The 27,711-nt window shown below is 42.0% G+C and overlaps 1 protein-coding gene across 7 annotated transcripts in view; it reads left to right on the top strand.

The window, feature by feature from the left end:
- LOC146618313 (eukaryotic translation initiation factor 4 gamma 1-like) overlaps positions 1-22,997 on the top strand; it is a 37,834-nt gene extending 14,837 nt beyond the window's left edge. For 2 of the 7 annotated variants that reach the window (XM_085371459.1, XM_085371453.1), the window contains 25 exons: positions 5,259-5,398; positions 8,576-8,668; positions 9,114-9,198; positions 10,190-11,191; positions 11,332-11,420; positions 11,643-11,835; positions 11,950-12,083; positions 12,201-12,326; positions 12,414-12,824; positions 13,607-13,753; positions 13,891-14,127; positions 14,244-14,348; positions 16,044-16,370; positions 16,469-16,580; positions 16,683-16,794; positions 16,906-17,147; positions 18,409-18,536; positions 18,858-19,030; positions 19,322-19,447; positions 19,553-19,634; positions 19,764-19,862; positions 20,435-20,569; positions 20,771-20,849; positions 21,071-21,211; positions 21,372-22,996. In XM_085371459.1, the coding sequence (XP_085227585.1) occupies positions 5,259-5,398; positions 8,576-8,668; positions 9,114-9,198; positions 10,190-11,191; positions 11,332-11,420; positions 11,643-11,835; positions 11,950-12,083; positions 12,201-12,326; positions 12,414-12,824; positions 13,607-13,753; positions 13,891-14,127; positions 14,244-14,348; positions 16,044-16,370; positions 16,469-16,580; positions 16,683-16,794; positions 16,906-17,147; positions 18,409-18,536; positions 18,858-19,030; positions 19,322-19,447; positions 19,553-19,634; positions 19,764-19,862; positions 20,435-20,569; positions 20,771-20,849; positions 21,071-21,211; positions 21,372-21,553 (4,700 nt within the window). In that variant the 3' untranslated portion in view covers positions 21,554-22,996. Of the gene's footprint in view, positions 1-3,161; positions 3,420-3,450; positions 3,900-5,258; positions 5,399-7,447; positions 7,904-8,575; positions 8,669-9,113; positions 9,199-10,189; positions 11,192-11,331; positions 11,421-11,642; positions 11,836-11,949; positions 12,084-12,200; positions 12,825-13,606; positions 13,754-13,890; positions 14,128-14,243; positions 14,349-16,043; positions 16,371-16,468; positions 16,581-16,682; positions 16,795-16,905; positions 17,148-18,408; positions 18,537-18,857; positions 19,031-19,321; positions 19,448-19,552; positions 19,635-19,763; positions 19,863-20,434; positions 20,570-20,770; positions 20,850-21,070; positions 21,212-21,371 lie in introns of those variants that run through there. The other 5 variants (XM_085371454.1, XM_085371455.1, XM_085371457.1 and 2 more) reach the window with 5 other exon arrangements.
- Positions 22,998-27,711: the final 4,714 nt, after the last annotated feature.

Below are 27,711 nucleotides of genomic sequence, written 5' to 3'. Positions count from 1 at the left end.
TTAATTTATGGGAAATTCACATGTTTGGCATATATAAATTTATATTTTCAGATATTTTGCAGTTCCTTTCTGAACAGCAGTCTGTGTGCGTTTGACTGAAGGCATATTTATACCCACCACTGTAACCCTCACAAAACAAACAAACACACTCTGAAAATGGTGTTACAAATGCTATTGCGAGCTGCTCTTTGGTGTCATTTTGGCCAGTCGTGGACCTGTTCACTTTTGTAGCCTGGCACACTGTGTTGGAATGTATAATCATATTGTTTTTTCCCACTGATATCATAACAAAGGCTCAGATCATTCCAAATTACACAGAAGATGATGTTGTAAAGGCATGAAAAGCAGAGACTTTCTGGAGAAACTTTTGGTAACACACTCTCTGCAAGTGTGGCGCACCCTTGGCATTAGGGATGGGTATCGAAACCCGGTTCTTGTTGAGAACCGGTTCCCACTGTTTCAATTCCTTGGAATTGTTTGGCATTTTTGCAAACGATTCCCTTATCGATTCCAGTCGCCCCGAATGACGTCACCACGTTGCGGAGCGTCATTTACCTGGCAGGAAACACAGCGCCTAAGCGGCTCAAACGCTCAAAAGTTTGGTCATACTTTACGAGAACAGATGACAACAGGGCAACTTGCAATACTTGCAAAGTAGATATTTCATTTAAGGGAGGAAACACTACGAATATGCAAAAGCATTTGCTCACAAAACACGTGATAACCTTAAATGAATGTCGTGTTTTTTAATTCCGCTCCGGACTCGTGAATCTCAACCCAGCAGCAGCGGTAACGTTTGCACGTCCTCTCCCGTTAATATGGCAGGTAAATAATCAACTAATAGTGCATATTATGGTAGCGCGATCTGCCTTATTACAAAACCTGCCATTACTGTGCATTTAGGTGACCATGATGAGAGAGACATCGTTAAACAGAATCGAAAATGGAATCAGAATCGTGAAAATCTTATCAATACCCATCCCTACTTGGCATCACTATAAATTATGGCGGGACAGTGGTCTTGTCACATTTGGTGTGTGATACAACCAGTACGGTGACCGTAAACAGGCCATTACATTCATGTCTTTGCTTATAAGAGAAGTCAGTGTGGAAAATGTGCCAGTGTTATTTATTCTGTGTGAGTTTTGCTACTGTTAACATGCATTTTCAGGATAAGATCTTTTTAGTATGAGTGGCCTTAAATGGTTAGATTTGTTTTATGGACAGTTTGTACACATTGGCCTAACAAGCAAACAATCCCTTGATCGGTTCTGGTAGTAGGCACACATACCTTTGGGGTTTTGTCCCCCTTTTGATTAAAGGAGCAATCCAAAGTAACTTTACTGGTCATGAGAAAAATTTAATCAGGAGAATACACTAATCTCAAACTTCAGATTACAGACAAGAGAATGAATTCTAGTGTCCGTTCAGGATTTGACATGTCGATGTAGTCTTGAATGATATCAGCAAGTTCAAACATATTCTTATAGTTTAACTGTATTCCTACACCTCCCTGTGTCAGTGGTAGCACAGGGTGGTGTAGCAGGTTTTTGTATTGCCTGACAACAAGAAAACGGAGTCAAAACCTCCTGGCCGACCAGAGGCTTTCTGTGTGAGGCTTCCATGTTCTCCAAGATTTCAAGACTCTTTATTTGTCGCGTGCATGGTTATACAGGTATAACATGCAGTGAAATGTGACCTGATACGCTCCTCAACTGTGCAAAAAAAAAAAAAGACAGACAGACCTTTATATACAGTGAATGAGTATATACAAGGTTTACACATGGGTTTTCTTCAGGTTCTCTGGCTTCCTCTTGGCTATTTAGGAATTCTGAAGATACTATAGGTGGGGATGTTAACATGTTAGCATAATTGTGTTTTGTGTTTGCCCTGTGGACTTGTAACCTCTTCAGAACCTCCCTAATCACACACATCAAAGGCCTATACCAGCGGTCCCCAACCCCCGGTACCAAATGACCGGTCCGTGAGTCATTTGGTACCAGGCCGCGAGAGTTGACGCTCAGGTGTGAAATGTATGGTTTTCAGGGTTTTTATCGGTTTTCAGCGTTATTTTGTTATCGTTTTTATCGTTAACTCTGTTTTCCTGGGTCTTTTCACGTGTGTTATGAATAAATCTTATTTTTTTCGGTACCGGTACTAGTTTTATTTTGTTGTATTTATCCGCGACACCTTAAAGGCCGGTCCGTGAAAATATTGTTGGGCACAAACCGGTCCGTGGTGCAAAAAAGGTTGGAGACCGCTGGCATATACAGCTTCTATAGCAGCTCTTCTATAGGAGTTTGAACAGGATCATTTTTGTCTGCCCAAACAGTCTGACAATGCTTTACTAGATTGTAAACTTCTGTGGAGTTTTAGTGATGAGTGAATCTTTACAATACTTAAATGTGTGGTCTGAATACTGAACCCTCCCACGTCTTGTACAAACCCAGATAGTTTGACCCTAACAGAAACACTTCCCATTCTGTACTGTTGACTGAGATGGCACATAAAAGTGCATTTAAGTGTCAGTCTGCACCACAGCAGGGCTACAGCTCATAGGAATGAGCTGTGTGGCTGTTGAGCCTGCTGATTTCATGTTTATTATGAATTCAGCAGGCATAATTATTTATTATGAATAAATAATCTCCTGCGTGTCTGTTGCATCAATCATTCTGACAGTCCCTTGGCATGTCGTGAAATCAGATGGCACATGACATAAAATAACTGTCTAGTGACTGTAAGACATGGCTCTTTAAACCTGGTTGCTGAGGACCTTGACTTCACTGCTGCTTGCTTCATGAAGATGTCTTGAGCCAAGAAATGGATTCATGTGTGGAAGTAATGCTTTTTTTTTTTTTTTTTTTTAATAATTTTTGCCCTCTTAAGCTCTATGCTCATCATAGTTATAATCCCAGAATATCATTTTGCCTCCTTGCAGCCATCTATGTGGTGGAGTGTTTCTTAAAACACACATACATAGAAACAGCCCTACACACACACACACACACACACACACACACACACACACACACACACCAAATCCGTTTGACTCTTATGTGTTAACCAAAGATCAGATAACATGCCTGTGGTGGAGAGATAGAGGAGTCTTCAGGGAAGTCAGAGCCACTTGGAATGGCACAGTTTAGTTTGTCTGCCACTATACTCAAGAGGAGGGAGGGAGGTGGGGAGGAATCAGCAAGGTCAGAGGGAGGAGCAAAATGGAGACACGCTGGAAGAGGGAGGGCTGAGGACTAAAAGAAGTCATTCTGAGAGGGCACCTGTAGAGAGGACAGGGAAGAAAGTTAGAGAGGGGGTTTAAAGAGAAAACCCCCTCTAAATTGTATTTCTGTACAGTCTTTACATTCTGCAGCAGTTCAACATGGGCAACCTTGGTTCTCGAGAGCAGGAGGACTCTGAGGGTAGGTGTTGTCTAGACGGTGTCTCTTTGCAGCCCCCCATCCCCCTCTTATGGCAAACTTTTGTGCTTTGAGTCATATCTCAGGTTTCTTATTTACAGTATTGGGATACTGTCCAAGTCTCATTCCGCCTTCTGGCTTTCTGCTTTTATGAACCTTCTCCCTCTCTCTGTCCTTCTCTCGCTCACTTTCTTCCCTCCCTTTCCATGTCGCACGCAGTCTTCCCCCAGCCGGTGTGGGTTTTTGACTATATTTAGGCTGTGCTGCTTCTGGGCAACAATGCAGACTCAGTAATGTGAGTTAGACTGTAATGCATGCAGCAGGGGAGAGAAGCAGAGCAGGAGCTAGCTACTCCCAACCTGAATAAGAGGCCTCTTCAGTTTAGAGTTGGGGGGGGTTTCTTCTTGTTTTTTTTAGTCTAAGTCTTGTAAAAGTGGGCTACACCTGATTTTGAACTGTAGCTGAGGCCAGTTACACGGCCAGGTAATGTCACTGAGTGGTTTTGTCTTGTTGACATTATTGACCAGGTATGCGAAAAGCGTTTGCTTGCTCTTTAGGAGGGTGTCACACTGGCAGCAGCTTTCTTGGCAAGTTTGTGAATGTGATAAGTATTTAATTCCTTATGAGATCACCAATGCAGAGCTGACACAGCAGACTGCTGTGTCATGGTCTGAAAATCTACTTGGCGTTCTTCTTGGTACCATGTTTGCTTAACTGTTGCATTTGGTGAAATGCTGATTTTAGGCAGTTGTTTCTATTCCAGCAAATTTCTACTGAAAGAACTTAATTGAATTATTTATTCCCAGGAAAATAAGTAATTAAAATCACCTGATACTTGACGATAATAAAGTCATAAAATAAGGAGCTGCAAGAGTTTAAGACATCTGCCCTTTTTTAAGTGCTGAAATATAATATTTCACCCTAATATTACATTACATGAATAAGTCATTTATCATGTTTTTGAGTTGTTAGAATTTTTAATTTTCCTTAATTCGTTTTATACAAAATCATTTTTCTGCTATTGGGGAAAATGGATTTGTTGAAAATTAGTTGAAAACTGTAATTGTTGTTATGGCATCCTTGCAAAAAATAGGTGTAATTTTGGTCATTTTCCATTACGATCGACTACCACCTAATGTGCATGGCGTTGCTATACCAGTGTAGCTTGTGACATCATTTGTATGCTACACGGATACCACACCAATGGAGACACCGAGGCGATGGTGTTCCTGCTGCTTGGTGTATGTCTTTTTTTGACAGACTCTCAGACCACAGTGGTTTTTTTGTGTAGCCGTTTCCATCATTGCTGGGTTTGAAAAATGATGGTTTTGATTTTTGTGAAGGAGACGTTCTCATCACACATCGTGTGACACCACTAACTAGCTAATCAGTGGCATGCAGTCTGACATCACATTTTTTAGATCACGTCAGATCACTTAGAACCCCGGCCGAGTAGGTACTAAAAAAAGTACCTGGTACCAGGTACTACCACCTAATTGGTGTTTCAGAAATCCCCAAAAAAGTCAAGGCAAGGCGAGCAAGGAGGTACTAGGGGAAAAGGGCTACAAGTTCAGTTAAATTGGTCAACACAATCAGCCTGAGGAAGCTTTAAAACATTCATGTTTAAACATTCATAGTTAAACTGAAGTGAGCAAACTCACTCTTGACACTAATTGAAATGAATCTGAAATGAAAGCAAAAATTAAAACTCTCTTAAAATATACAAAAAAGTATCTGGTAACCAGAAGCAAGGTATTTATTTAAGTGGTATGTGTTTTAAGTTGATGTGTTTATGTTAAGTCAATATGACTTGGTTTACATTCTTCTGTCTGTGATTCACAGCAGGGGCCTACTACCCTGCACAGCCACAGTTCACCCCCTCGGTCCAGGCAGGACCTGTGATTATGAATCCTGCACCTCAACAACCACAGCCACCCCCTCAGCCTGCCCAGCACATCCCTACCAAACGGGAACGCAAACAGGTACAGTCAGCATTCCTAATTCAAAAATGTGCCACACTTCAAACTCTCTGTGCTGCTTTGAGATGCATGTGATACAGGATATGTGTTTTACCTGCTTATGACTTGTGTGTATCCTCAATTACATTTGCTTTTATGCAAAATCACCACGTCTCTCTAGACAGACTTAACATAATCTTAAATAACCATATGTTATTAGCAAAAAACAATCCTTGGAAGTTATCAAAGAGGAGACACTATATAAAAAAGTGAACACAGCACTCAAACAATCCTAACAAGAAAATTATGAATGATTTCTGAAATGCTGAAGAGGGAGGTGGTCACACCCTGACGATCTTGTTGCAGCTGGTAACATGTTCACAGTATAGACATTCATGACCGTCTGATTTATGTTATCATCATACTAAAAACTACATATTACTTTAAAAAAAAAAACAGCCACAACTTTATAGCTGTGCAGTATAATGATTTAGGTTTTGCATATGACATCCAACAAATTTTTTTGGGTATCACATATAAAAATAGATATTAACTGTAGATATTATGCTCAGTTACGGACACGGACGAGTGTCTGCGCAGTCAAAAAAACAAGCAGGTACTTAGACGTCTACTCAGACCCTCACACATGCGATGATATCATTTAAATCACTGGGACCCGAACAGACCTATGTATAATCCCTGCTTTAAAGACATGGGAACTTAACCATGTGCTAAAGTTATTGAAAGCTTCATATTCATCATTACCAATGAAGGTCCTTGATAATGAAGGTGGTGTCTTGCAACTGGATTTGAGATGAGTAAAAAATGTTGTTGCCCTTTTGATTTCATGATATTATATTATTATATTAGAAGTATTGGTCAGCTAAAGTGTATTATTGCAGCTTTTGTACGATTTATAGATGGATAATTTATGGTCACTGGAGACATATTGTAGCATTATGAGCAAGTATGTGTGTCATTGTAATCCAGTTTCAACACAATGCAATGGGATACAGAAACATCCTTGTTGTTTCTTATGATTAAGGCTTGAATTGGGACACTGAATTCAATTTACTGATTGAAAAAGATATTAATAAACTTGTCTTCAACTTCTTATTTTGCATAGCTGAGCTGCTGTACAATGTATTCCCTGATTTAACAGAATGTCTAGTGGTTCCCCCTGTGCTCTAATATGGCCCTCGCCTGGTATGTGGTAGGTCTCTGTGAACTCAAGCCCCTCTTGTGTCACCATCCTTTTACATCTGAGACATCTGCAGTAATGCTTACATATGACTGAACAGTGTAACCTGCTGCTTTTCTCAGTCTGAAAAGTGAGTGATCCACTGTACGTGATCTATGAGACACACAAAATGTGAAGCTCTGGTTGCAAGATGATAAATGTCATTGGTGATATCACACAAAATATCTGCTTGTAATTACATTACATTGTGCTTTGGCTGTTAATATAAAGAGGTGGGGTTTGTGTGTGTGCGCATGTGCACACTACAAGACTTGCATTCCTTGAGTTTCGGGAGTGATGTGCTTTAAAGGAGCACCAAGAGATTTGGTGTCTTGTACAGGGCACATTGACAGAAATTAGGTTCTACTGTGAATGGATAAAGGCAGCTTCACACAGAGGTAGTGGTGTGTGTGTATGTGTCTGGGTTTGGTAGCTTTTTAAAGTGTTTGTTGCTAGTGGTGTCTCCATCCAAAAATCGGATACCAGCTGACTTGCAAGAACTAAATGCCATTTTTTTTTCTCTACTCCCCTGTTTGTGTGCTCTCACTATCACCCCACGTCAAAGAGTGTTCAGCGGGGTGGGGGGTGGAGGACATGTCAGCACATAGCTCAGCTCCACGTGGCCACCAGTCTCCTCCCCCGTTTGAGCCGGAAGGGCTAAACAGTCAGCCTTCCTCTGCTGCTGTGGCACCCCACCCCCCCTTCCTGCTCCAATTCTACATTTTCTTTTCTGCTCTCAAAAGTCATAAAAAAGTCCAACTTGAACAGAGTGTGCAGGATGACTGAACAGCGAGAGAGAGGGATTGAGGAAACGGGGAGTTTCTTATGGTAACCCTTGTTCATTTGACAACTTTTTGTTCCTGGAAACCCTCCCATTCTCCCTGCCATTGCCCCTCCTTCACACTCTGGCCCCTTTAACTGTTTGTTAGTTTCTGTGGGCGGGGGTTTGCACATTCCAAAGCGTTACAAGGCCAGTTGCTTTATCCTTTTTTTCCCTCTTCTGTTTAGCATATGAGAAACGGTCAAGTCGTGAGCCAGCGTACTGAGAGTCAGGCCCAGCCCTGCTCTGTCTTCCGTATAGCTCTTCTGTCTCGTGCTGGATTTCTATTGTGGGAGCTAAGTTGAGAAGGAGCTACTTGTTATCCACCCACTGTCCTGGTTTTTTTTTTTTTTTTTTGGTGGGGGTTTAAAGTCCAGCCCTAAGCTACTCCAGCCCTCGGATGATAGAGGCCCACTGGGGTTTGTAGCACTCTGGGAGAGGAGTTGCAAGCAGGCTGAATCAGGTAAAGGTCAGCATGGTTGAGCTAATACTATCAAAAGTAGGTCAGAGTGCAAAAGTGTTACAAACGGTTTAATCCTTTTCTAGGAATGGCCTGTGTCACTGAAGTTAGCAGCATTTGGACTCCTGAATTCATTGTTACTTTGTGTGACTGAGAAAACACGTGTTTGTAACATATAAGAAGAGTGCAGTGTGTACACAGGAATGCATTCTGTTGTCACATCTGATTGTGTTTTGCCTTCATGTGAGCAGGCTTTTTCAACAACAACGGCTTAAAGCAGCAGTGGAATTTTGTTTCGCTGTTTAGCTTCAAGTTGGCTTAATTTAATTCACGCTCAGTCAGACAGCTTTTCTGGTGACTCAGAGGCTGAAGCACATTCAGTTGGGCAGCAGAGGAATTTGCATGGTGGTTAGAGTTTGGATTTTGTGTGCCTCAGTGAAGAAATGTAGCTTTCATTCAATGAGGCAAGCTAGTGAATAAGAGCTAAAGGGAGGACTGTGAAAAAAGACGAATGTAGGCACTACACCATGGGAAGCAGGTTTTTTTCCCCCTGCCTTTATTCTTCATTTGAAGTTAGTTTCAACTAAAGTGTTGTCTGTGTTATTTACCTGCTGTCCCTTACCCTCATCTTTTGTTCTTTTTACTTACACCAGTAGCTCATCTACTTTCTTTCCCCCACAGATCAGAATAAGAGACCCAAACCAAGGAGGTCGAGACATCACAGAAGAGATTATGTCAGGGGGCCGTAGTGGCTCCACCCCAACCCCACCTCAGGTGAGCCACAGAGCCACATTCTTAACTAACAGTACTCAGGAGAGCAGCCATACAAGCACACTGTTCGCTTTTTATAAAACTCATACACTTGAAAGTGACATTACCTGACAACTACTGCTTTCTGGGGTCCATATTAAAATATAGAAAAAATACTTTCTGCTTTATTTAACTTAAGATTAAATAAAACAGAAAGGACTAGAATTGACTCACATGCTCTGTCCATATGTTACTGCTTGGAAAGAATGCTGATTGCCATTTCCAATGTGATACACTACAATCTGTCAAAATTAAACTGACTGGCACTTTGACACGTGGCTTTTAAAACCAGCTGGGATTTTAGCCTGTTTTTTCTTTTCCTTTTTACCCTCCATAGTCAAATGGGAAAAAAATGTGTTAACCTCAATTGTAAGCTCACCTTTCAGTTTGTGTGTATGTCTCCCACCAGACATCTGGATCAGAAAGTACGTCATTGACCCAGGCCAACGGTGAGAGTGTCCCAGCTGCTACTACACCAGCACTGGTTAGACCAGGTGAGTGGCACATGCAGTCTTGAACACAGTCGATACATATTTTACTTACTACAAATTTTATAACTGTTATTTGTATGCATCCTGCTTAGCCGTTTGTACTTTCATAACCATTCTTTACTTTGAATAGGTCTTAAATTCACCTATAAAATGAAATGATTCCAGTTAATGTTTTCATCTTGTGATTACTTAATTGTTAAGATTGACTTCTACCAGTAAACAGCAATAACTGTTTAAAGAAGCTAGGAGAAAGGAAAGATAGAGCCTGTGCTATGTATGACATAATGTTTCTTTACTTTGACAAGATATCCAAAGTAACTGGGGACCAAACTTGATTCATGAAACAAGCCATCTATGTGGGTATAAGGCATGTTAAATCACAGCCTGTGGGCATAAGCAGTTCTTAGTTGAAACGCATTTCATTTTCACTGTTCAGTTGTTTGTACATATTTTAGTCTGTGTGAGCAGCTACATCGAGGAGCCCTGTGGTGAACAACAAGTATCTTGGTGAATCTTGAGCAGTCAGCATCGCATGTGCTGGGTTTTTTTTTGTCTTTTCTTTAAAACAGAACTTTTTTTTTTTTGTAATTTTCCCACCTAAGGTTAAGTAGGGTTATCTGTATGGAAGTGCACACAACTGCTATCAAGCACCACTTTCAAAATAAGAGTGATGAGAATTTTCCTAGTAAATCCATGCTGCTTGGTGCCATTCTCTCTGCTGGATTTAAACATAGTTAAAATAAGTTGTTAACATCCCTGAGTGGCTCGCCCAAGTGTAGGAAAACAGGGAAGCTGGTTTATTTTGGGAAGGGGGTTGAATGAGGTGTAGATATATAACATAAAAACCTTTATTATCCTCACAAAGGTGACCCGTGGCTGTGGATGAATATCGGTTTATAGGTTTTCAGAAACGATGTATTCAGTGTTGATTGTAAAACCATGAATGTGGACTGTATAACTGTGTCATTTTTTTTTCTGACTTTTGACCCTCCAGATGACAGAAGGAAACCTACACCTCCACCTGTGGCAAAGACCCCTGAACTTCACAAAGGCGACTCCATCCCTACAGAGGCTAAAACCTCTGATACGAACACTAAGACCCCGTTACCTGCTCCTCTGTCAGAAGCTGAGAACACGCCTATTAACACTATTTCTGCACTTGCACCGAGCCCTCCTGTTCCAGATGTGATGGATGCGCCTCCATCTCACAAGGAACCTACACCCCCTCCCCAGTCAGCACCTGAGATACCTGCCTATCCTGCACCCCTTCCTGATCCTGTCCCCACCTCTGCTGCACTGAACAAAGTTGACAATAAAGCACCAGAGGCGAAAGAGGAGGTGGCAAAGGAAGAGGAGACTAAAGCAGAAGAGAATGTGACGTCAGTAGACACACCCCAAACTCCTCCTTCCTCCACTAATGGTGTGGCCGAGTTGGAACCTGAAAGGCTGTCGGTCACGTTACCACCAAGTCACCTAGAGGACCCTCTGGAGTCTCCAATTGCACAGCCTGAGGAGCTCCGACTACCCAACGGGCTGCCGCTCCCAGCCCCTCAAGACCCCGAAGCGCCTGCCGTCAACACAGCTGAACGTGACGACAGCCCCATAGCTGAACCAGATGTCAGTCAGCAGCCGATAATACAGACATCTGCAAACGTCGCTCAGGCAGGACTATATCTAGAAGCCATACCTCCACCTGTTAAACATTCAACCCCTGCACCCTGTGCTCAAGAAGCGGAACCACCTCAGGCTGCACCTGCCCAGCCTGAGGTTCCAGAAACTGTTCCTGCAGCCACTCTGGATGTTAAGGAAGACACTCCAGTGCCCCAGTCTAGCACCAAGGAAGAGACTTCTTCTCCTACAGAGACCGTTTCAATAGCTGACAACACCCCAGAAAAGGTGCCCACTCCTCCCCCTCCTACAGCAGAGGAGAGGGAAGACACTCCTCCTCCTCCCCCACAGACGGTCACCTCTGCTCCTGTAGAAACTACTATGCAAGGTTAGTCACTTCCCCAAGTTTGATTTATTTTAGTCATTTGTTTCTGCTTTCTACAAACTGAGAATTGAGTCATCCTTAGATTTTCTGTCAGATGCGGTATTTTTGAGCTCATCTGAGGCTGCCTGTCTTTCTTTCTCTAGCTGCTGTGTCTGTGCCAAAGAAAAAAAGAAAAATGAAGGATCTAAACAAAAAGGAGGCTGTGGGAGACCTCCTGGATGCCTTTAAGGAGGTATCTGATCGATGATGTATTTGTTCATTCATTCTCATACTTTTCTTGCCTGTTGTAACTAATCTGAAATTACTCCATACCCACTGAAGCTGAAAAAGAAACTAGTCATCAACCCTTTCCAGGGACATAAGACGAACTGCAGTTGCTGATTTCTACTGTAATGTCTTAATGAAGCTCATATTTATGAGCTTCCTAAATTCCAAACTGATTTTTCTGACTAAGCAGCAAAAGGTGGTTGCACCAGAGCCTGAGCCAGTCCCAGCACCAGAGCCCCAGCCCCCTGCCACTGCTCCTCCTGCCCAAGAGGAGGCAGACTTAACCTGGGAGGACAAGGAGGACAAGCTGGATGCTGAGAATATTCAGCCGGATCCTCTCAAGCCGACTGCCACTGACAAGAAGTATCAGTACAAAGAGGGTGGGTGTCTGAAACTTGACAGAATTTATTCATTGAGTGGTCTACCTTCCTCCTCTCATATGTTGTGAAATGTCTTTTAACAAGAAGACATCTTCTGTTTTCTGTTTGTTTCAGAACAATGGATGCCAATAAACACAGAAGAGAAGAAGAAATATGACCGTGAGTTTCTTCTGGGATTCCAGTTCATCTCAGCCAGTATGAACAAACCTGAGGGCCTACCAGCCATCAGTGATGTTGTCCTGGACAAGGTGCAAAGACTTACCCTAAAGTCTAGTCTAAGTGAAATAAGACTAAAAAAAACATGTCTAGATCACATAGTAGTGGAAATTGTAATTAAGTTCCCATCCTGCTTTCTGTCTTTTCAGGCTAATAAAACACCTCTGCGACAACTCGACCCCAGTCGCCTTCCAGGAATGAACTGCGGCCCTGACTTCACGCCCTCCTTTGCCAACCTTGGCAGGCCCAGCATGGGAGGAGGAAGCAGAGGACCAGTGAGTTCAATTTTTCTTTGTGTAACCGAGCACTTTCCAATTGAATTATTACTTCAATTAAATCATGTTTTGATGTTTCCCTTACAGTCTCCGGGTATGGGCATGGGGATTGGCGGACCACGTCGCTCTCAACAAATGCCGAGGAAAGAACTGAGGAAAATCATCAGCAGCATGCCACTCAGTGATGAGGTGCAGCTGAACAAAGCAGAGAAGGCGTGGAAGTCTTCAGTGAAGAAAAGCCCTCGCAGCCGTGGGGCAGAGGAGGTAGACGAGAGTGAACCAGAGCAGATCAAGACCCAGGAGCTGTTTAAACGGGTGCGCAGCATCCTCAATAAACTGACCCCCCAAAAGTTTCAGCAGCTCATGAAACAAGTAACAGAACTGACCATTGACACAGAAGAGCGGTTGAAAGGAGTCATAGACCTCACCTTTGAAAAGGCCATCTCTGAACCAGACTTCTCTGTGGCCTATGCCAACATGTGCCGCTGCCTTATGGGGGTAAGTGATGACTCACCCAATATAGATGCTTGAATATTTACAATGGAAGTGTTGTTGTTTAGATGTTTAACTTATGCAGCAGAGTAGGGGTGGGCGGTATAAGCGGTATACGGTAGAAACTCTACCGCGAGATTTGTCGATATGTCAAGTCTGACTTTTCTCCTCTAATATCAGCACTTATGTGCCAGTATTGTCTGGGTGATGACACCTAACATTCAAGAGAATACTGCAGCAGTGGCTTCCTGTGCCTTATTGAAATAAATAAAAGTGACTGTGAGACAATGTTTAAGCAGTGAGCGAAGCGACCATTGCTGTGGGTCTTGGGGGTATTGTAGGGCACCATTTTTTTTTTTTTTTTTTTTTTTTTTTTTTTTTTTTTTTAAATTGAACTTCTGAAGTGAGATAACTCTACTGTATATTTTTTTTTGTGTGTGTGTGTGTGTGTGTGTGTGTGTGTGTGTGTGTATATATGTTTTTTGTTGTTTTAAATAACATTGTTCGATCTGAAATGTAGTTGTTGGCAATGCAGGAAGCCCGAACTCCACCACAAAAGTGACATCATGGTTTGTAATAGATTGACACTGGGATTGGCAGATGCAACAATGCTTTTGCAGTGGTGTCAATCCTCGTACTGCTAGTTTACAAATGTCTTTGAGTCTCCAGTGATGAACTCAAATTAGTGATGGGATTGAGGGACTGAGGAGCCACTGCAACACTGAGCTTGCACCCTGTCTTCTTTTGCCATTTACTTAACTTGTGTTTTCTTTCTCTGCTTTTTTCAGCTTAGAGTCGAAATTCCAGATAAACCAGGAGCCACTGTAAATTTTCGTAAGCTGCTGCTAAATCGATGCCAGAAGGAGTTTGAGAAGGATAAGGATGATGATGAGATTTTCGAGAAGAAGCAGAAAGAGCTGGAAGCTGCATCCGTGGTATGTATGCTGCATTGTGAAGTATTATTTGCACAAAGGAAGTCATGTGTCAAGTCAATAGTTAAACATCTGAAAGGTTTCAGAGATCCATCTAACTGTACTTGTTTTGAATGCCTTTTTTTGTGTTTGTTTCCCAGGAGGAGGAGAAGCAGCGGCTCCTTGAGGAGTTAGAAGAGTTTAAGGACAAGGCCAGGAGGAGGTCTCTAGGCAATATCAAGTTCATTGGTGAGCTGTTCAAGCTGAAAATGCTCACAGAGGTCATCATGCACGACTGCATTGTCAAGCTGCTCAAAAACCATGACGAGGAGTCTCTGGAGTGCCTGTGCAGACTATTGTCCACCATTGGCAAGGACCTTGACTTTGAGAAGGCCAAGGTACAAAACACACACATGTTGGAGAAAGATGACCGAGATGCATACAAACCAAGATTCTATAATTTTGACTGATAAACACAAAATGCACTTAACCTAACTATTGTGTCCCACTTCAGCCTCGTATGGACCAATACTTCAATCAGATGGAGAAAATAATAAAGGAGAGGAAGACCACCTCCAGGATCCGTTTCATGTTGCAGGATGTGCTGGACCTTCGACGGGTAAATAACAAAGTCGCATATGGACTCAATGAGCTGTTTGCATATATAATTTGGAGCTTAAGCCTTTTCCCCAACTAAATCTCTCTGGTTGTAGAGTCGTTGTTTTAAAAAAATGCTTATTTATAACATTTTATGATTTGAGTAGACCAAAAATAAGATCTAGCTTTTTAAAGCCTGACCCACTATGCAACACTTGAGATTTTACAGGCACTTTTATTAAATCAGATAAAATGATAGAAAATGCGATTTCATATATCATATTTAAATCTGTTGGGTTCCCAATTAGGAGCTGCTGCATGTTTCAGGAATCTAACAGTTCAAAATAAACATTTTTTCCACTCAGTTGTGGGAAATCTGTAGCATGTGGTTGTGATCAGAAAGAAAACTAAAGTCATTCAAATCAGTATTGGTTTGTTTGCACTCTTATACAGAACATTTCAGTAGCTTTACATGCTGTCAGACTGTCTTTGTGATGGGGAAATGAAGATTTTACACTCCACCAGACACTGACAAAAGCAGTAACTTTATCTGGGAAAACCCAGGAGGTGTTTACTTAGTGCTGCCTTCATTGCCTGCTTACTTTGTAATTGTGTGTTGTTGTTTTGTTTGGTTCTTGTTAGCATAAATTCATTAAAATGCAAAATTCACACAAATTTGGCAGCAATTTCTCTTCAGCTTTAAAGAAACCACTTTTAACATTCTGGGGGCTCACTCAATGATCACTTGTGCTGTCACACAAGGACTTTAGACATTAACTTAGTAGTGTGTGTGTGTGTGTGTGTGTGTGTGTGTGTGTGTTGAGGACTATGTTTTCACTAAGGTGATTATATTTCTGTGAATTGTGCAATCGTGTTAATGCGATGAGTTTTACGCATAACTCATCCATTATTGTTGCATATGGTCTGTGACCCTGCATGGTGCTGTCCACAGCCCAGAGACACCCACACTGGTCCTTCAGCTCTGGCCAGTGTGAGGCTCATACATGGGCTAAGAAAACAAGTCTTCTTCAGCTCATTAATGCAGGGCAGCTCCTAAACACAGAGCTACTCTGTGCCATTGGCTGAGACAACAAACAGCAGCATGTTCATTCATCCATTCATCTTCTCTCAATTGAAGTAACAGGATTTGAGTGATCCTATGTTATGTCATCATGTGTGCCTCATAATTTTCCTGTCACCCCTTCCCCCCCAATTTATCTCAATTACGTGCAACTTTCTGAAGCCAGTTAAGTCTGGTGGTATTGAAGCTTCTTTCTTTTGAAGGAATGTTGCAGTCCTTTAGTTAGGCTTCCAGTCCCTCCCACAACGTCCTACAAAACCTGCTGTTTTCAGTGTTTTTCAAGCTGGAATCTGCTGCTCTGTGTCAGTGTAGTGGCCCAGTTTAATTGAAGCACATACTGCATGTTTTATTTCCTTTCAAGACAAAAACAGGAACGCGACTGGAATGATTATCTCACTCTCTCTCGCTGTCTTGTTCTGTGAACACTGTAGTTATAAAGAGGACTGATTTAGAGACACTCATCAAAATGACAAGGGTACATAAGCTCTGCTTTGTGTTCATTCATACAATGGTGACATGGACAGAAAAAGAATACATTTTCAAAGTCATCCTCGTTTTTTTGTGTGTGTGTGTGTGTGTGTGTTTGTTGTTGTTTCCCCCGATCATTCTCACAATTCTGTCTTGTACTTGTTCCAGAATAACTGGGTGCCCCGGCGAGGCGATCAGGGTCCCAAGACCATCGACCAGATCCACAAAGATGCTGAGCTGGAGGAACACAGGGAGCAGATGAAGGTGCAGCAAGCCCTCATCTCTAAGAAGGAATCCAGTGGAGGCTCAGGAGGCAGGATGGGTGGAGGCCGTCGGGGCCCTCACTCTCCAGGTCGTCGAGGCCCTCATTCTCCAGGCCGTAGGGGAACCCACTCCCCAGGGCGTGGTGCCTCTCCCCAGGATGACGGCTGGAACACAGTGCCCATCTCTAAAAACAGACCTATTGACACCTCTCGCCTTAGCAAAATCACTAAGGTAAGAGAGGGAGGGGGTTTCTTCTCACACACAATGTGAGCACATTTTGACAATCAATTGAAAATATCAGACTTCTAATGACAGCCTTTTCTTCTCAGACTCCTGTTCTTGACTTCAACAATCAGCTGCTTGCCCCAGGAGGTAAAGGCACATGGGGCAGCTGGGGTAAGGGCAGTAGCGGTGGCACAAGTGCCAAGCCTGCAGATTCTGGTAGGTTTTTTCCACAAATGTGTTTATATATCAAAGAATTATCTATTTGTGGTAATCAGAACTGAAGTTTAATTTGTATCGTGTGCCTGTTTTAATCCCCAGGCTCAGAGACGGGTAGCCGACCAGCCACCAGCACGCTCAACAGGTTCTCAGCCCTGCAGCAGCCTTTGTCCTCAGGCTCTTCAGTAGACACAGATAAGAGAATTCCTCAGAGGTGAGCAAAGGGACACAATTCTCATTACCAGCTCAAGCCTTTCAGTATTCATAGTGTGAGTGTGTAGAGATGTATTTTACAATTGTACGACTTCTTTTCTGAACTCTACAGAAACAGCTTGAGTCGAGAACGAAGTGATCGCTTCGACCGCTCAGATCGTGGCAGCGACCGCTTCGAGCGACGAGACGACCGTGATCGAAACCAGCTCCAGGTCACTAAACGCAGTTTCAGTCGGGAGAAGGAGGAGCGGAGTCGGGACAGAGAGCAGCGTGGCCCTGCTGATCCAGTCCGCCGTGTGGCGAGCATGACGGATGACCGAGACAGCAGAGAACGGGCCAGAAGCAGAGAGAATGGTAGCCTGCCTGAGATAACTTAAGCATTATAATATTAAATATTTAAAACTTAAATTACAAAAATATTTCACAATACTAAATAAAGAAATCAGACAGCAGGAGACCAGACTTGAAAAAAATAGTCCTTTTCAGATACCTGGGCTCATCATCACACCATTTTAAACTTCTTTCTGCAAAAGTTAGGGGTCCATGCCCCTAGATTAACTTTTTTTTTATGAATGAAAAAATGACATCCATGATGTAGTTAGTGTTTCTAGAGATGTTGTTTGCAGGACATGTACAGAGTACTCATAGCTCTGGGTATGAGCACAGTGGCCTTCATTTACTAATATGTGCGTGTAAACGTTCTTATTTATGACATGGGCCAATTTTGCTCTTACCGCCAGTGAAGCAGACTCGCTCTAAATTAACCAGAAAAGCATTGTTGCTTCTGCCAACCAAAAACAGTAATCACTTGCACCACTGAGGCAAAAAAGAAGGAGATAGTCAGACTGGAGAAACTTTAAAAAAGCGGTTGGGTCCAAGGAGGGAGCCAGCAAGTGTTTCCATGGGAGTGATAACAGTTTAAAAATAAAGTCTGAAATAATGACGTTTTTCAATATTGTTTCTTCTGAGAAACTCGCTATGGGTCAAGTTTTTAAAAAGTTTGTAATCAAAGTTTATTTCTTTATTTGAGACCACAAGGAAAAGAACAGGTGGAAGATGACGAACAGCACATCTGTCAGCCCAAATGAAAAAAATTGCTGCAAGGGCAGGGGGGGAAAAATCCAGATTTCCCAGCATCTGTGGGACAGTGCCAGTAAATTAAACTGCAATTAATGGTATCCAGCTTGCTTGATGTTTTTTATTATGAAATATGAGATCAGTTAAAAAAGGTCTGTTTCAGAGGACGAGATAGATGGTGATGATTTTTTTTTTTTTTTTTTTGAAATCATACAGAGCTACTGCACTCTAAGAATAACAATCTGCATTTTAAAAGTCGCATAATGACTTCTGCAGCTCTTTTTGTCATCAGTGCACGATTCTCTGAAAGCTTCAAATAATCAGATTTTTTTGTTGTTGTTGTTAGGGGGGGAAAAATCAACTCCACCCCAAACATAAAAATGTTGGCTGGACTGCTGTGCTCCTCATTATTCAGTTGACTTCAGTTTGAAGATTTACAAGAAGATAACTGTGGAAACAATGTTTCTGTTTGTTTTTTTCCCTTCATGTAGCTTAAAATCTGATTTGCTGTTCTTTCTTTTTGTTGTTCTGTGAACAGCGAAGAGGGAGAAAGCTGCCACCCCTCCACCTCCCCAGACCCCCACCAAGCCTGCCTTGACCGAGGAGGAGTTGGAAAAGAAGTCCACAGCCATCATTGAGGAGTACCTCCATATCAACGACATGAAGGTACATACTGATGCTGCTTTTTAAACACACACACACACAGCAAGGACACCTAAAATTAAATACAAAAAACAACAACTACCTTTTACCTTTGCTTATGTGAAATGTATTCACAAAGTGCTTTTGTGGACCAATTAAAGCACTTTATAATTAATGCTGCTCTAATAGTCTTCTTATTCACAGTGAGGGTTTCAGTGTATTTCCATCATCTAAAGTCTGCATTGTTGACACCTGAACATCTATTTATTACACTTAAAGCCATGAGAGGATAAAAGAGGAGCTTATGATTCACTGCTGTCTTTCTGTCCTTGTCTGTCCCCACAGGAGGCTCTGCAGTGCGTGCAGGAGATAAATAGCACTCAGCTGCTGTTTGTGTTTGTACGAAACGGGCTGGAGTCAACACTGGAGCGCAGCACGATCGCCAGGGAGCATATGGGCCTGCTGCTGCACCAGCTCATTAAGACCGGCATCCTACCAAAGGAGCAGTACTACAAAGGGTGAGTACAGAACCCCCAGGGAGGTGCTGGGTTAACCGGTAAAGTTTGGACCAGCAGGACTCCACATTACCAGCGGCCCGCAGGGAAACGTCAGGCTTGTGAATATTTTTCAGCATTTCATGATCTTAAAACCCCCTGCCTGGCCAAAAAGCAGTGAGTTTCCATATGTTGCTACCAGCATGGTGTGATGCTGCTTAATAATTCCATCTACTGAGTCAAGTTGGGCTTGTTCTTGTATTTCTTAACCCTTGAATAATCTTTGATGTCCGTGTACTGTGCTTCTTTTTTCAGGCTTAAGGAAATCCTGGAGGTGGCAGAAGACATGGCGATAGACATCCCCCATATCTGGCTCTACCTGGCTGAGCTAATCACTCCCATGCTTCAAGAGGGAGGCATCCCCATGGGAGAACTTCTCAGGTTTGTTATAGTACTTGCTAAGTCTCTCAACACTTCAGATGAGGAATAAATGGGATATTTCTATTTGTTGATGGTTAATTCATTGGTTGCCTGATGTATCTTCAGGGATGTCTCAAAGCCTTTGATCCCTCTGGGCAAAGCTGGAGTCCTGCTGGTTCACATCCTCACTTTACTCTGCAAAGGAATGGTAAGAGCTGATCATTATTATGTCATATTGTGTTTTTGAAAAGCTAGCATATATACATAAACTTTTGTCCCAGAAAAAAACAAGATTAAGATCTATTCATGTGTACAAACATCTCTTTCCTCCCATCAGAGCCATAAAAAGGCAGGTACAATGTGGAGGGAGGCAGGCCTGCAGTGGAAGGACTTCCTCCCTGAGGATGTAGACGTCAACAAGTTTGTGACAGAAAAGGTGAGGGTTCACTCACTGCCTTCATCATTAACAGCCTTCTGTCTGTGGTTATCCTCGATGTAATTCAACACTGCGAAGGAAAAAAGCAAGAATCTAAAGCTCAGGTCTTAACTGAGGAGTCTGATTACTAAACATCTGGACGTGACTTTGTGTTCACAGTTAAAGAAAACCTCCACAGGGTTATCATGCTTCAATTCTTTTAATCTATCTTGAACTAGTGTTACATAATTCTGTTTTTTTGAGCGTATTAAGGATGTCAGCATTGTCCATCATACAGATCCAAGTGAGAAAAAAAGTATCTTACCACTGTAATGACAGATGCTGAAGAAATGCAGAAATGTTAGGTATCATCATTGTTTATGTGATCTTAAAATACCACACATGGATCTTAAATGAGTTCCATTAATAATAGTAGTATAATAGTCTAATCCTCCAGTCCAATATGCAGTGTTACAATCCTCTCATCACATTTAATGTAATGCAGGATAAAAGGAAGAAATATTCTCATAGCATGTGATGTGACAAACTTCGTGAAAAATGACCATGATGCCCCTCTCTCTCTCTCTCTGTAGAATGTGGAGTTTACACTGGGCGATGAGTCGGAGAAGGACAAGAAGAAGGAGCTCAGCGCTGCAGATCTGACCAGACAGCTGGACAGACTGATCCAGGACAAGGCTGACAACCAGAGGATCTTTGACTGGATTGAGGTTTGTTTCAGATCCACTCATGTGGGTTCTGACTTTTAGAACCTGAAAATGTGTCATCGTTAGTTTCTCAACAAAGCAACTTTCGTAACCGCAGCACTGACAGAGCTGATTCAGACAGGTCGTCGTATTTTGGATGGTGTTTTCCAGTTTTGTGCACACGTAAATAAACGTGATCTTTTTTTTTTTTCTTTTTTTTTGTAGGCCAACCTGGATGAGCAGCAGACCTCCTCCAACATGTTTGTCAGAGCGCTGATGACCTGCATTTGCCAGTCAGCAATTTGTGAGTCATTCTGCACTCTTCACATTAAACACTATTAACACTAGCCTAAGTAGACTAGTAGACTTCCTGGTCCACTTCAGTTCTGATGGGCTTTAAGTCCTCTTACCATATTACTGAACTTTGGGACCTTTTACTGCTGCTACTCAGTGTGTGAAAATATCCCAGGCTAGAGGGTGTAGTCCGAGTGAAATGTGAACATTCTTGAAACTTTTCCTCCACAGGTGAGAATCCCTACAAGGTTGACAGCGAGCAGATCAAACGGAGGGCGAAGCTCCTGCAGAAATACCTGAAGGACGAACAGAAGGAACTACAGGCTCTGTATGCTCTGCAGGCCCTCATGTTGCAGATGGAGCAGCCTGCCAGTAAGTAGCTCATTCAGGCTCAGGTTGTCCTTTGTCACTGCTTTGAAATTCAGATTTCTGCTTCTCTTCATGCTACAACTTAAAAGATTAAGAAAGTGATCAGCATCATTTCCTCATTTCTCACCATTTTCCTCATTTCCTTTCTCTCCTCACTCATCAGATCTGCTGCGAATGTTCTTCGACACACTCTACGATGAAGACGTGATCAAAGAGGAGGCCTTCTACAAGTGGGAGTCCAGCAAAGACCCCGCCGAACAGCAGGGGAAGGGCGTGGCCTTGAAGTCCGTCACTGCCTTCTTCACGTGGCTCCGCGAAGCCGAGGATGAATCCGATAACAGCTAGGGGCTGCTGGGAGAATCGATGAGAGTTCTGGGCAAACCCATGGGGAGAGCGAATGTTCTGTTGATGATTCACAAGAGGCTGAATCAGCAAAATCCTTCTGCATAAACAGAAAAAAAAATAAAGAAAAAAAACTTCTTCAACTGGGAGAGATTGTATTATGGATCGAACATTCGATCCTTTTTTTTTTCTTGTTTGTTTTCAGTTTCTTGTTTTTCTTCTGTGCAACCGAATGTCTTTTTTGAAACAAACACAGGATTAACTAAAGAGATGAATAGATTTGAGAGAAAGAGAGAGAGAATGCTGAGAAGAGTTGAAAGCTGTAGGAATGCTCTGATGCTGTTTCCTTCAGTATTTTTATTTTTTGGGTTGTTTTCAGAAAGCTTTTTGTGGCCACGGCAAAACTGCTCAAGACATTTTGCTTAAAGACAGAAAATATAACAGAAGACTTTAAAAGGCTGTTCACATCTATATTTTTGATGAATTCACCCTTTATCATGTGGACATGACAGATGTCATGCTACATGTCCACCGTTTGGATCTACATGACGTGCTTATGTAGAGCTTTTTGTTTCCCTTTTCAAAGTGTTGGATGATTAAGGGTGGTTTGTTTCATTTTTTTTGTTTTTTTTTGTTTGTTTTTTGTAAGAAAAATTGAAAACTACAAAGAAAAGAGCCATCTAAGAGACATTTCAGTCATGAGTGAATGCAACGGTTGTGGACTTTCTGAGGACGTTGTCACTGAGGAGAGGGGCAATGAACATTGACCATTTTGCTGCTTGCAGGGGTGGCAGCGATGCTACCCTTTAAAACCCCAGCCCAACTCAATCCCACCACCCCAACCTCTAATGTGTCTGTTTCACTTGTTTCCTGCGCTTCAAAAACGAACTGTGGACCGAGAGAGGGAGAGCAAGAGCGAGGGATCATGGTTTCACCCTCGTTCAAAGCCGGTTGGTGTTTTTGTTTTTTGGTTGTTTTTTTTTTAAACTTGAAAAAGTATACAGACAAAAATCCACTTTAATGACAAAGGACTTTTAAGAAAAGTTTAACAGTACGAATCCTAAGGCCTTTCTTTGCTTCCATGAGTGGAAATGCATTTCAGGAGAGTTCTGTAAATATACGATGAATAGTTTTCTTTTAAAGAAAGTATGCTAATGTAACCCCTATTTCCCCTGCTCCTCTGAAACAATGTGGCAGTCTTTCCCCCCGTATTTATATTTTTCTCTCCTCAGCTGGCAGAAGGTGCTTGTGATATCCAACCCCAGTCATTGATTACAGTTTAATTGAATAATTGTAAATACTTTTCTGCTTTACTTTATTAAAAAAGATATTTAATTAAAGAAAATAATTGCCTCTTTTCACATCCAGAACTGGAAGAGATAATAAAGATGGTTGCAAATAAAAAGGAAAATGCAAATGCTTGTGGTTTTGTGACCGGAGGCGGCAGCAAGGCCGGTGCTGTTTTGCCACTTTGATGAAATGAAATGTAGTGGTTGATGTTTGATTTTTTTTTTTTTTTTTTTTTAAATAAGTATCTTTCAGGTTAAAAAATAAATCGGAGGGCTTTATTATAGACACTTATCTCCTGAGTTTGAGCTTCATTATGAGACACGAGTCATGAATCAGAAACATGAGAAAACTAAAAACTTTGGAATGAATAGGTTTTTAGCCGGGGGAGGTGGTGGCATGGCCAGGGCTGCTTTCCCGCTTTGATCCTGTGATTGGAACATTCCTCGGTGACTGCAGATTTGTTGACTGTGAGTGTGAATCACCCCAAAGGTGACTGGTGGCCTTTTGGGTGCACTGAACTTGTTATCATTGTTCAAGAAGTCAGTTTGAGGTTTGTGACATGTCATATTATCCTGCTAGAGGCAGCCATCGTTCTGCTCTTCTGCATACCTTTGTTGCATCCATCCGTCCATTTTCTTCCGCCTATTTGATTCTGGACTGCTGGAGCCTATCTCAGCTGTTATAGGGCGAGAGGCAGGGTACACCCTAGACAAGTCGGCAGTCTGCCAAAGAGCTAACACATAATAGCCCTTCACACATAACCAGTTAACCTAATCACACTAACTGCATGTCTCTGGACTGTAGGAGGAAGCCAAAGAACCCACGCAGACAGGGAGACCCTGGCCAGGTCATAGATTCAAACCCAGGCTGCTCTTGCTGTGATGCTAACCAGTGTTATTTGCTCAATCCCAGCAGATCACCAGTTTCTGAAATACTCAGACCAGCCTGTCTGGGACCAACAACTCTAGTTCAAAGTCTCTGAAATCACCTTCCTTCCTTACTCTGGTGCTTGGTTTGAATTTTAACAAGTTGTCTTTAACATGTTTACATGACTAAATACAATAAGTCATGTGATTGACTGATTAGATATTTGCATTAAGGAGCAGTTGAAGAGGTTTACTTGTTTAAAAAGTGGCTTTGGAATTCAAGTTAAACCTGATTTTTATTTTCCTATACACAAAAAACCTGAAGATTACAGGACAAATCTCACAGAGCAAACGAAAACATCTGCTTGAAGTTGGCAGTGGTGGACACAGGCCTTTCTAAAAAATAAAAAATTCACAGCAGAAATATCTCTTCATTAATGTCTCCCACAGCAAATCGCATTGACTACTTCAGTTCAGACAGGTGAGCTGTTACCTGTTTTCTCGAGTGTAATGAGAGTTGATCCACTGACTGACCTTCAGTGTATGACTCCATTTCAATAATGGTTTTCAGGATGTGGCATCTCTAGTAATTAAAGTATCAAAATGAGGCAGTCATGTTACGATACATCAAAGCCATGAGAAACTGTCATTTCTGAGTGGCCCGTGTCTGACAGGCGGTCTCACTTTAGCAGACCGCCATGTAATCCATGTCTGAGAAGAGCTTTACTTTGATAGTACAGTGAAACGGCACATCAAACAAGTCATTTTTTTCTTTTTTTGTCAAGTAATGAAATTCATTGCTTTATCGTTTTTTTTCCCTCCCTATGTTTTACATTGTTTAATTATTAAGCAGCGGCTGCAGATGTGGCCTGACCCACTAACTGATGGAGCTCATATAAACCTGAAATATGACCTAGAGGTAATCATTTAACAGCTAGCCTCTAAACTCCAGGGATACCTGCTGACATGTATCAGGGGACAGATGTAACGTTACACATTGGTAACTCAGAGACAGAGTGTCACATGCAGTCTGCAGCTCAGAGAAATGCTGCTGTGGTCAGCAGGAGAAGTTATGTAACTAGAGGCCAGGACACAGGTTACAGAAACACCAAGGAGACATCTGTTCTGTCATTCCAGTGGGGGGGGGGGGGTTCACACTAAACTGAAAAGAGCTGGACTTCTTGGGGATCTCCGGAAAGTAGGGCTGGCCTGGATTAATTCACCAAGAAACACTAACACATTAAGTATAGAAGCATTAGAGCGGTTTTGAATTAGAATTTGAAATAATCAGCAGGAAACTCCAGGTCTAACAAATCAAGACAAAAAGCAGGTCCTGTGGTGGCCAATAGAGGCTGAAATAAGCAGAAATAAGCATGTTTCCAACCTGGTGCAAAAACATTATTGTTGTTATTGTTTTAAAATTAGGGCCATGGTTGCTGATCAACATGGTTAACTGCTACCTGCTAATCACTGCTAATTAGAATAAAACTGAACCTCTGGACTGTTGGTGCCTTTTGGAGCATTATTGGAAATATTTGAAAAAGAATGCTGCTTTCTACTGCCTAGTCCTTTACTTCGGTGTTTATTTGTATAGCAAAAAACATTACACATTACAAAGTGCTTCACAATTTCAGTTAAAGCCACACATAAAGATATGTATACATGTTACACCTTATTCCTACATACGCACAAATAGGTGTAAACTATGGCCCCAAATAATGGGGGACAGATTAAAGGAAAGCTAAACCATGAAAAGAGTTTTCAGAAGTTGGTTGAAACAAATGACAGATTCAGACGACCTGACAGGCTGAGGAAGGATGTTTCAAAGTTCAGGCGCTACCACCTCTAAGGTGCGATCACCTCTGGTTTTAAAATCAGAGCATGGAACAATTAAAAGATCTTGATCAGATGATCTGAGCAGTGGCTCTGCAATATAGGCAATATGTTAGTAATAGGATTTTAAAGTGGACTCTGAATTTCAATGAGATCTGGTGAAAGGAAGCAGGAACAGTTGTTGTTTGTGAGCGTCAGCCTTTCTGCTGTGTTCTGCACCAATCAGAGACAGGCTATAGAAGACTGAGAGAGGACTGTGAAAAGTGAGCTACAATAAGTATGTGTCTCTGTGTTGCATTGACTTGCTTACTATGCATGTATGTAATAACATTAGTACTTTATGCTCTCATGCAAATATGTTTACTTTTAGCTCCACAAAACCAACACGGGAGTGGCCAAAATGCACAGGCCAGAAACCACTGTGTGGTGTCATGGTGGCTGTTTCCATCTTTTATATACAGTCTATGTTATTATCTCAAACTGCAGTTGCACTAAGAATAGAGGTGGGCGTACCAAAGATCTGCAGGTAGAAATATTCACATTTGTTCAAATCATATTTCTGTGAGCTAAACATCATCACTAGCTAGACATTTCTTACAGAAGCTGACCCAACATCACATGATGTGGTGTCGAGATAAGCCAAACCTATTTTATTCACTTGTCTGATGGGCATCATTAATAATAATAATAAAATTTAAAAAAAATCTTTTTATCACTGATTGCAGTTGCAGTGAAAGCACACACTGTTTGACGATTTGTGACACAAAGTCTGTAGGAGCACTTTTTATTTTTCCCTTTACTTTTACTTTTACACATAACTGTATCAGGGTTGTGTCAAAAACTGTTAGGTACTCTAAACACCCCCCGCACTTACAGCAAGGGGAAGTTATTATTCAATATCTCACATTCAGAGAACATGTTCACTTTGGATCTGTGATTCAGGTCCAAATACACACAGATCAGATTAGTTCTTCCGGTAAAGAGGAGGAAAAACAACCCCTGTTTTGTTTGCAAGAATCTGCTCTCTGCCTTTTTCATCATGTAATCCACAAGCTGTGACTGTTCCTGTGCTATATCCTGTGGGGTGTTTTTTTTTTTTTTGGGGGGGGGGGGGGGTTGTATATCATACTGTGAGAAAGCTGCCAGTTCAGTCTGTAACACTAATATGAGCTGCAGAGTGGAGTGAAGCCTTCTTTCCCCACCTCCCACCATCAGCCTGAAATAGAACGGTATGGTTGTGCTGGACCGCTCCTAAATGCAACTCGGGCCAACAGAGTGTGTAAGCTCAGCAAACTCTGCCTGTACAAATAAAGAAGCAGTGCTGTTCCCACATTCTTCCTCCTTTTTTATATTCATTTAAGTCAGTGTGGTCTCTGTTCAGCAGCGCTTCACACAATCGACCTACAGCAGCACCTTTTGTAGGCTGTAAGTCGATCTGTGTGTAACCACAGTGAGGCCTTCATTTTAAACCTGTATCATCTTATAACACGTGTTAGGAGAGCCGCCGTCTCCCTGCTGACACCACACCGCCTCACGTAGGGAGGAGGGGGTCGTACCGCCTTATGTCCAGCCTCAGCTGCACGATCGCGCTCAGCTGGAACCGGTTTTCACATGACATTTCCACCACTGTTACACCATCATTCCTCACCATGTAATCCTTCCAAAGCATGTTTGTTCTGGGTACTGTGACTAGTTAAAGTTGGACCAGAGGGAAAACCCTTAGACAGCATTACAAGGTATTTTTTCCACAGTGGGTGCTGCTGACTGGATGGGACACACAGGCTTGAGTCAGTCATGTGAACCAGAGCTGTCTGCAGTTAAGACTTCCAAACACACGTCAAAGTCAGGGGAAACGTGGGCGGTGACGCTTTGTATGGAGACGAGATCTTAGTCTGACATTCACTTGAGATTTTACATCTGAGTGATGCTGTATCTTAAATCCATCTGCTGTATATTTTACGGTGGCCCCTAGAGACAAAGCACGTACAAACTCCAAAACACTTACAAAATCCAAAACACGTGCAAAATCCAAAACACATGCAAGCTCCAAAACACTTACAAAATAAAAAACACATGCAAAAGACAAAACACGTACAAAATACAAAAAACATGCAAAATCCAAAACACGTACAAAATACAAAACACGTGCAAACTCCAAAGCACTTACAAAAT

The sequence above is a fragment of the Diplotaxodon limnothrissa genome, linkage group LG14 (assembly GCF_057381915.1).
Source record: "Diplotaxodon limnothrissa isolate DT_005_m linkage group LG14, D_limnothrissa_male_GT1.1, whole genome shotgun sequence".
Taxonomy (NCBI): domain Eukaryota; kingdom Metazoa; phylum Chordata; class Actinopteri; order Cichliformes; family Cichlidae; genus Diplotaxodon; species Diplotaxodon limnothrissa.
This window is presented reverse-complemented; position numbering and strand designations above follow the sequence as displayed.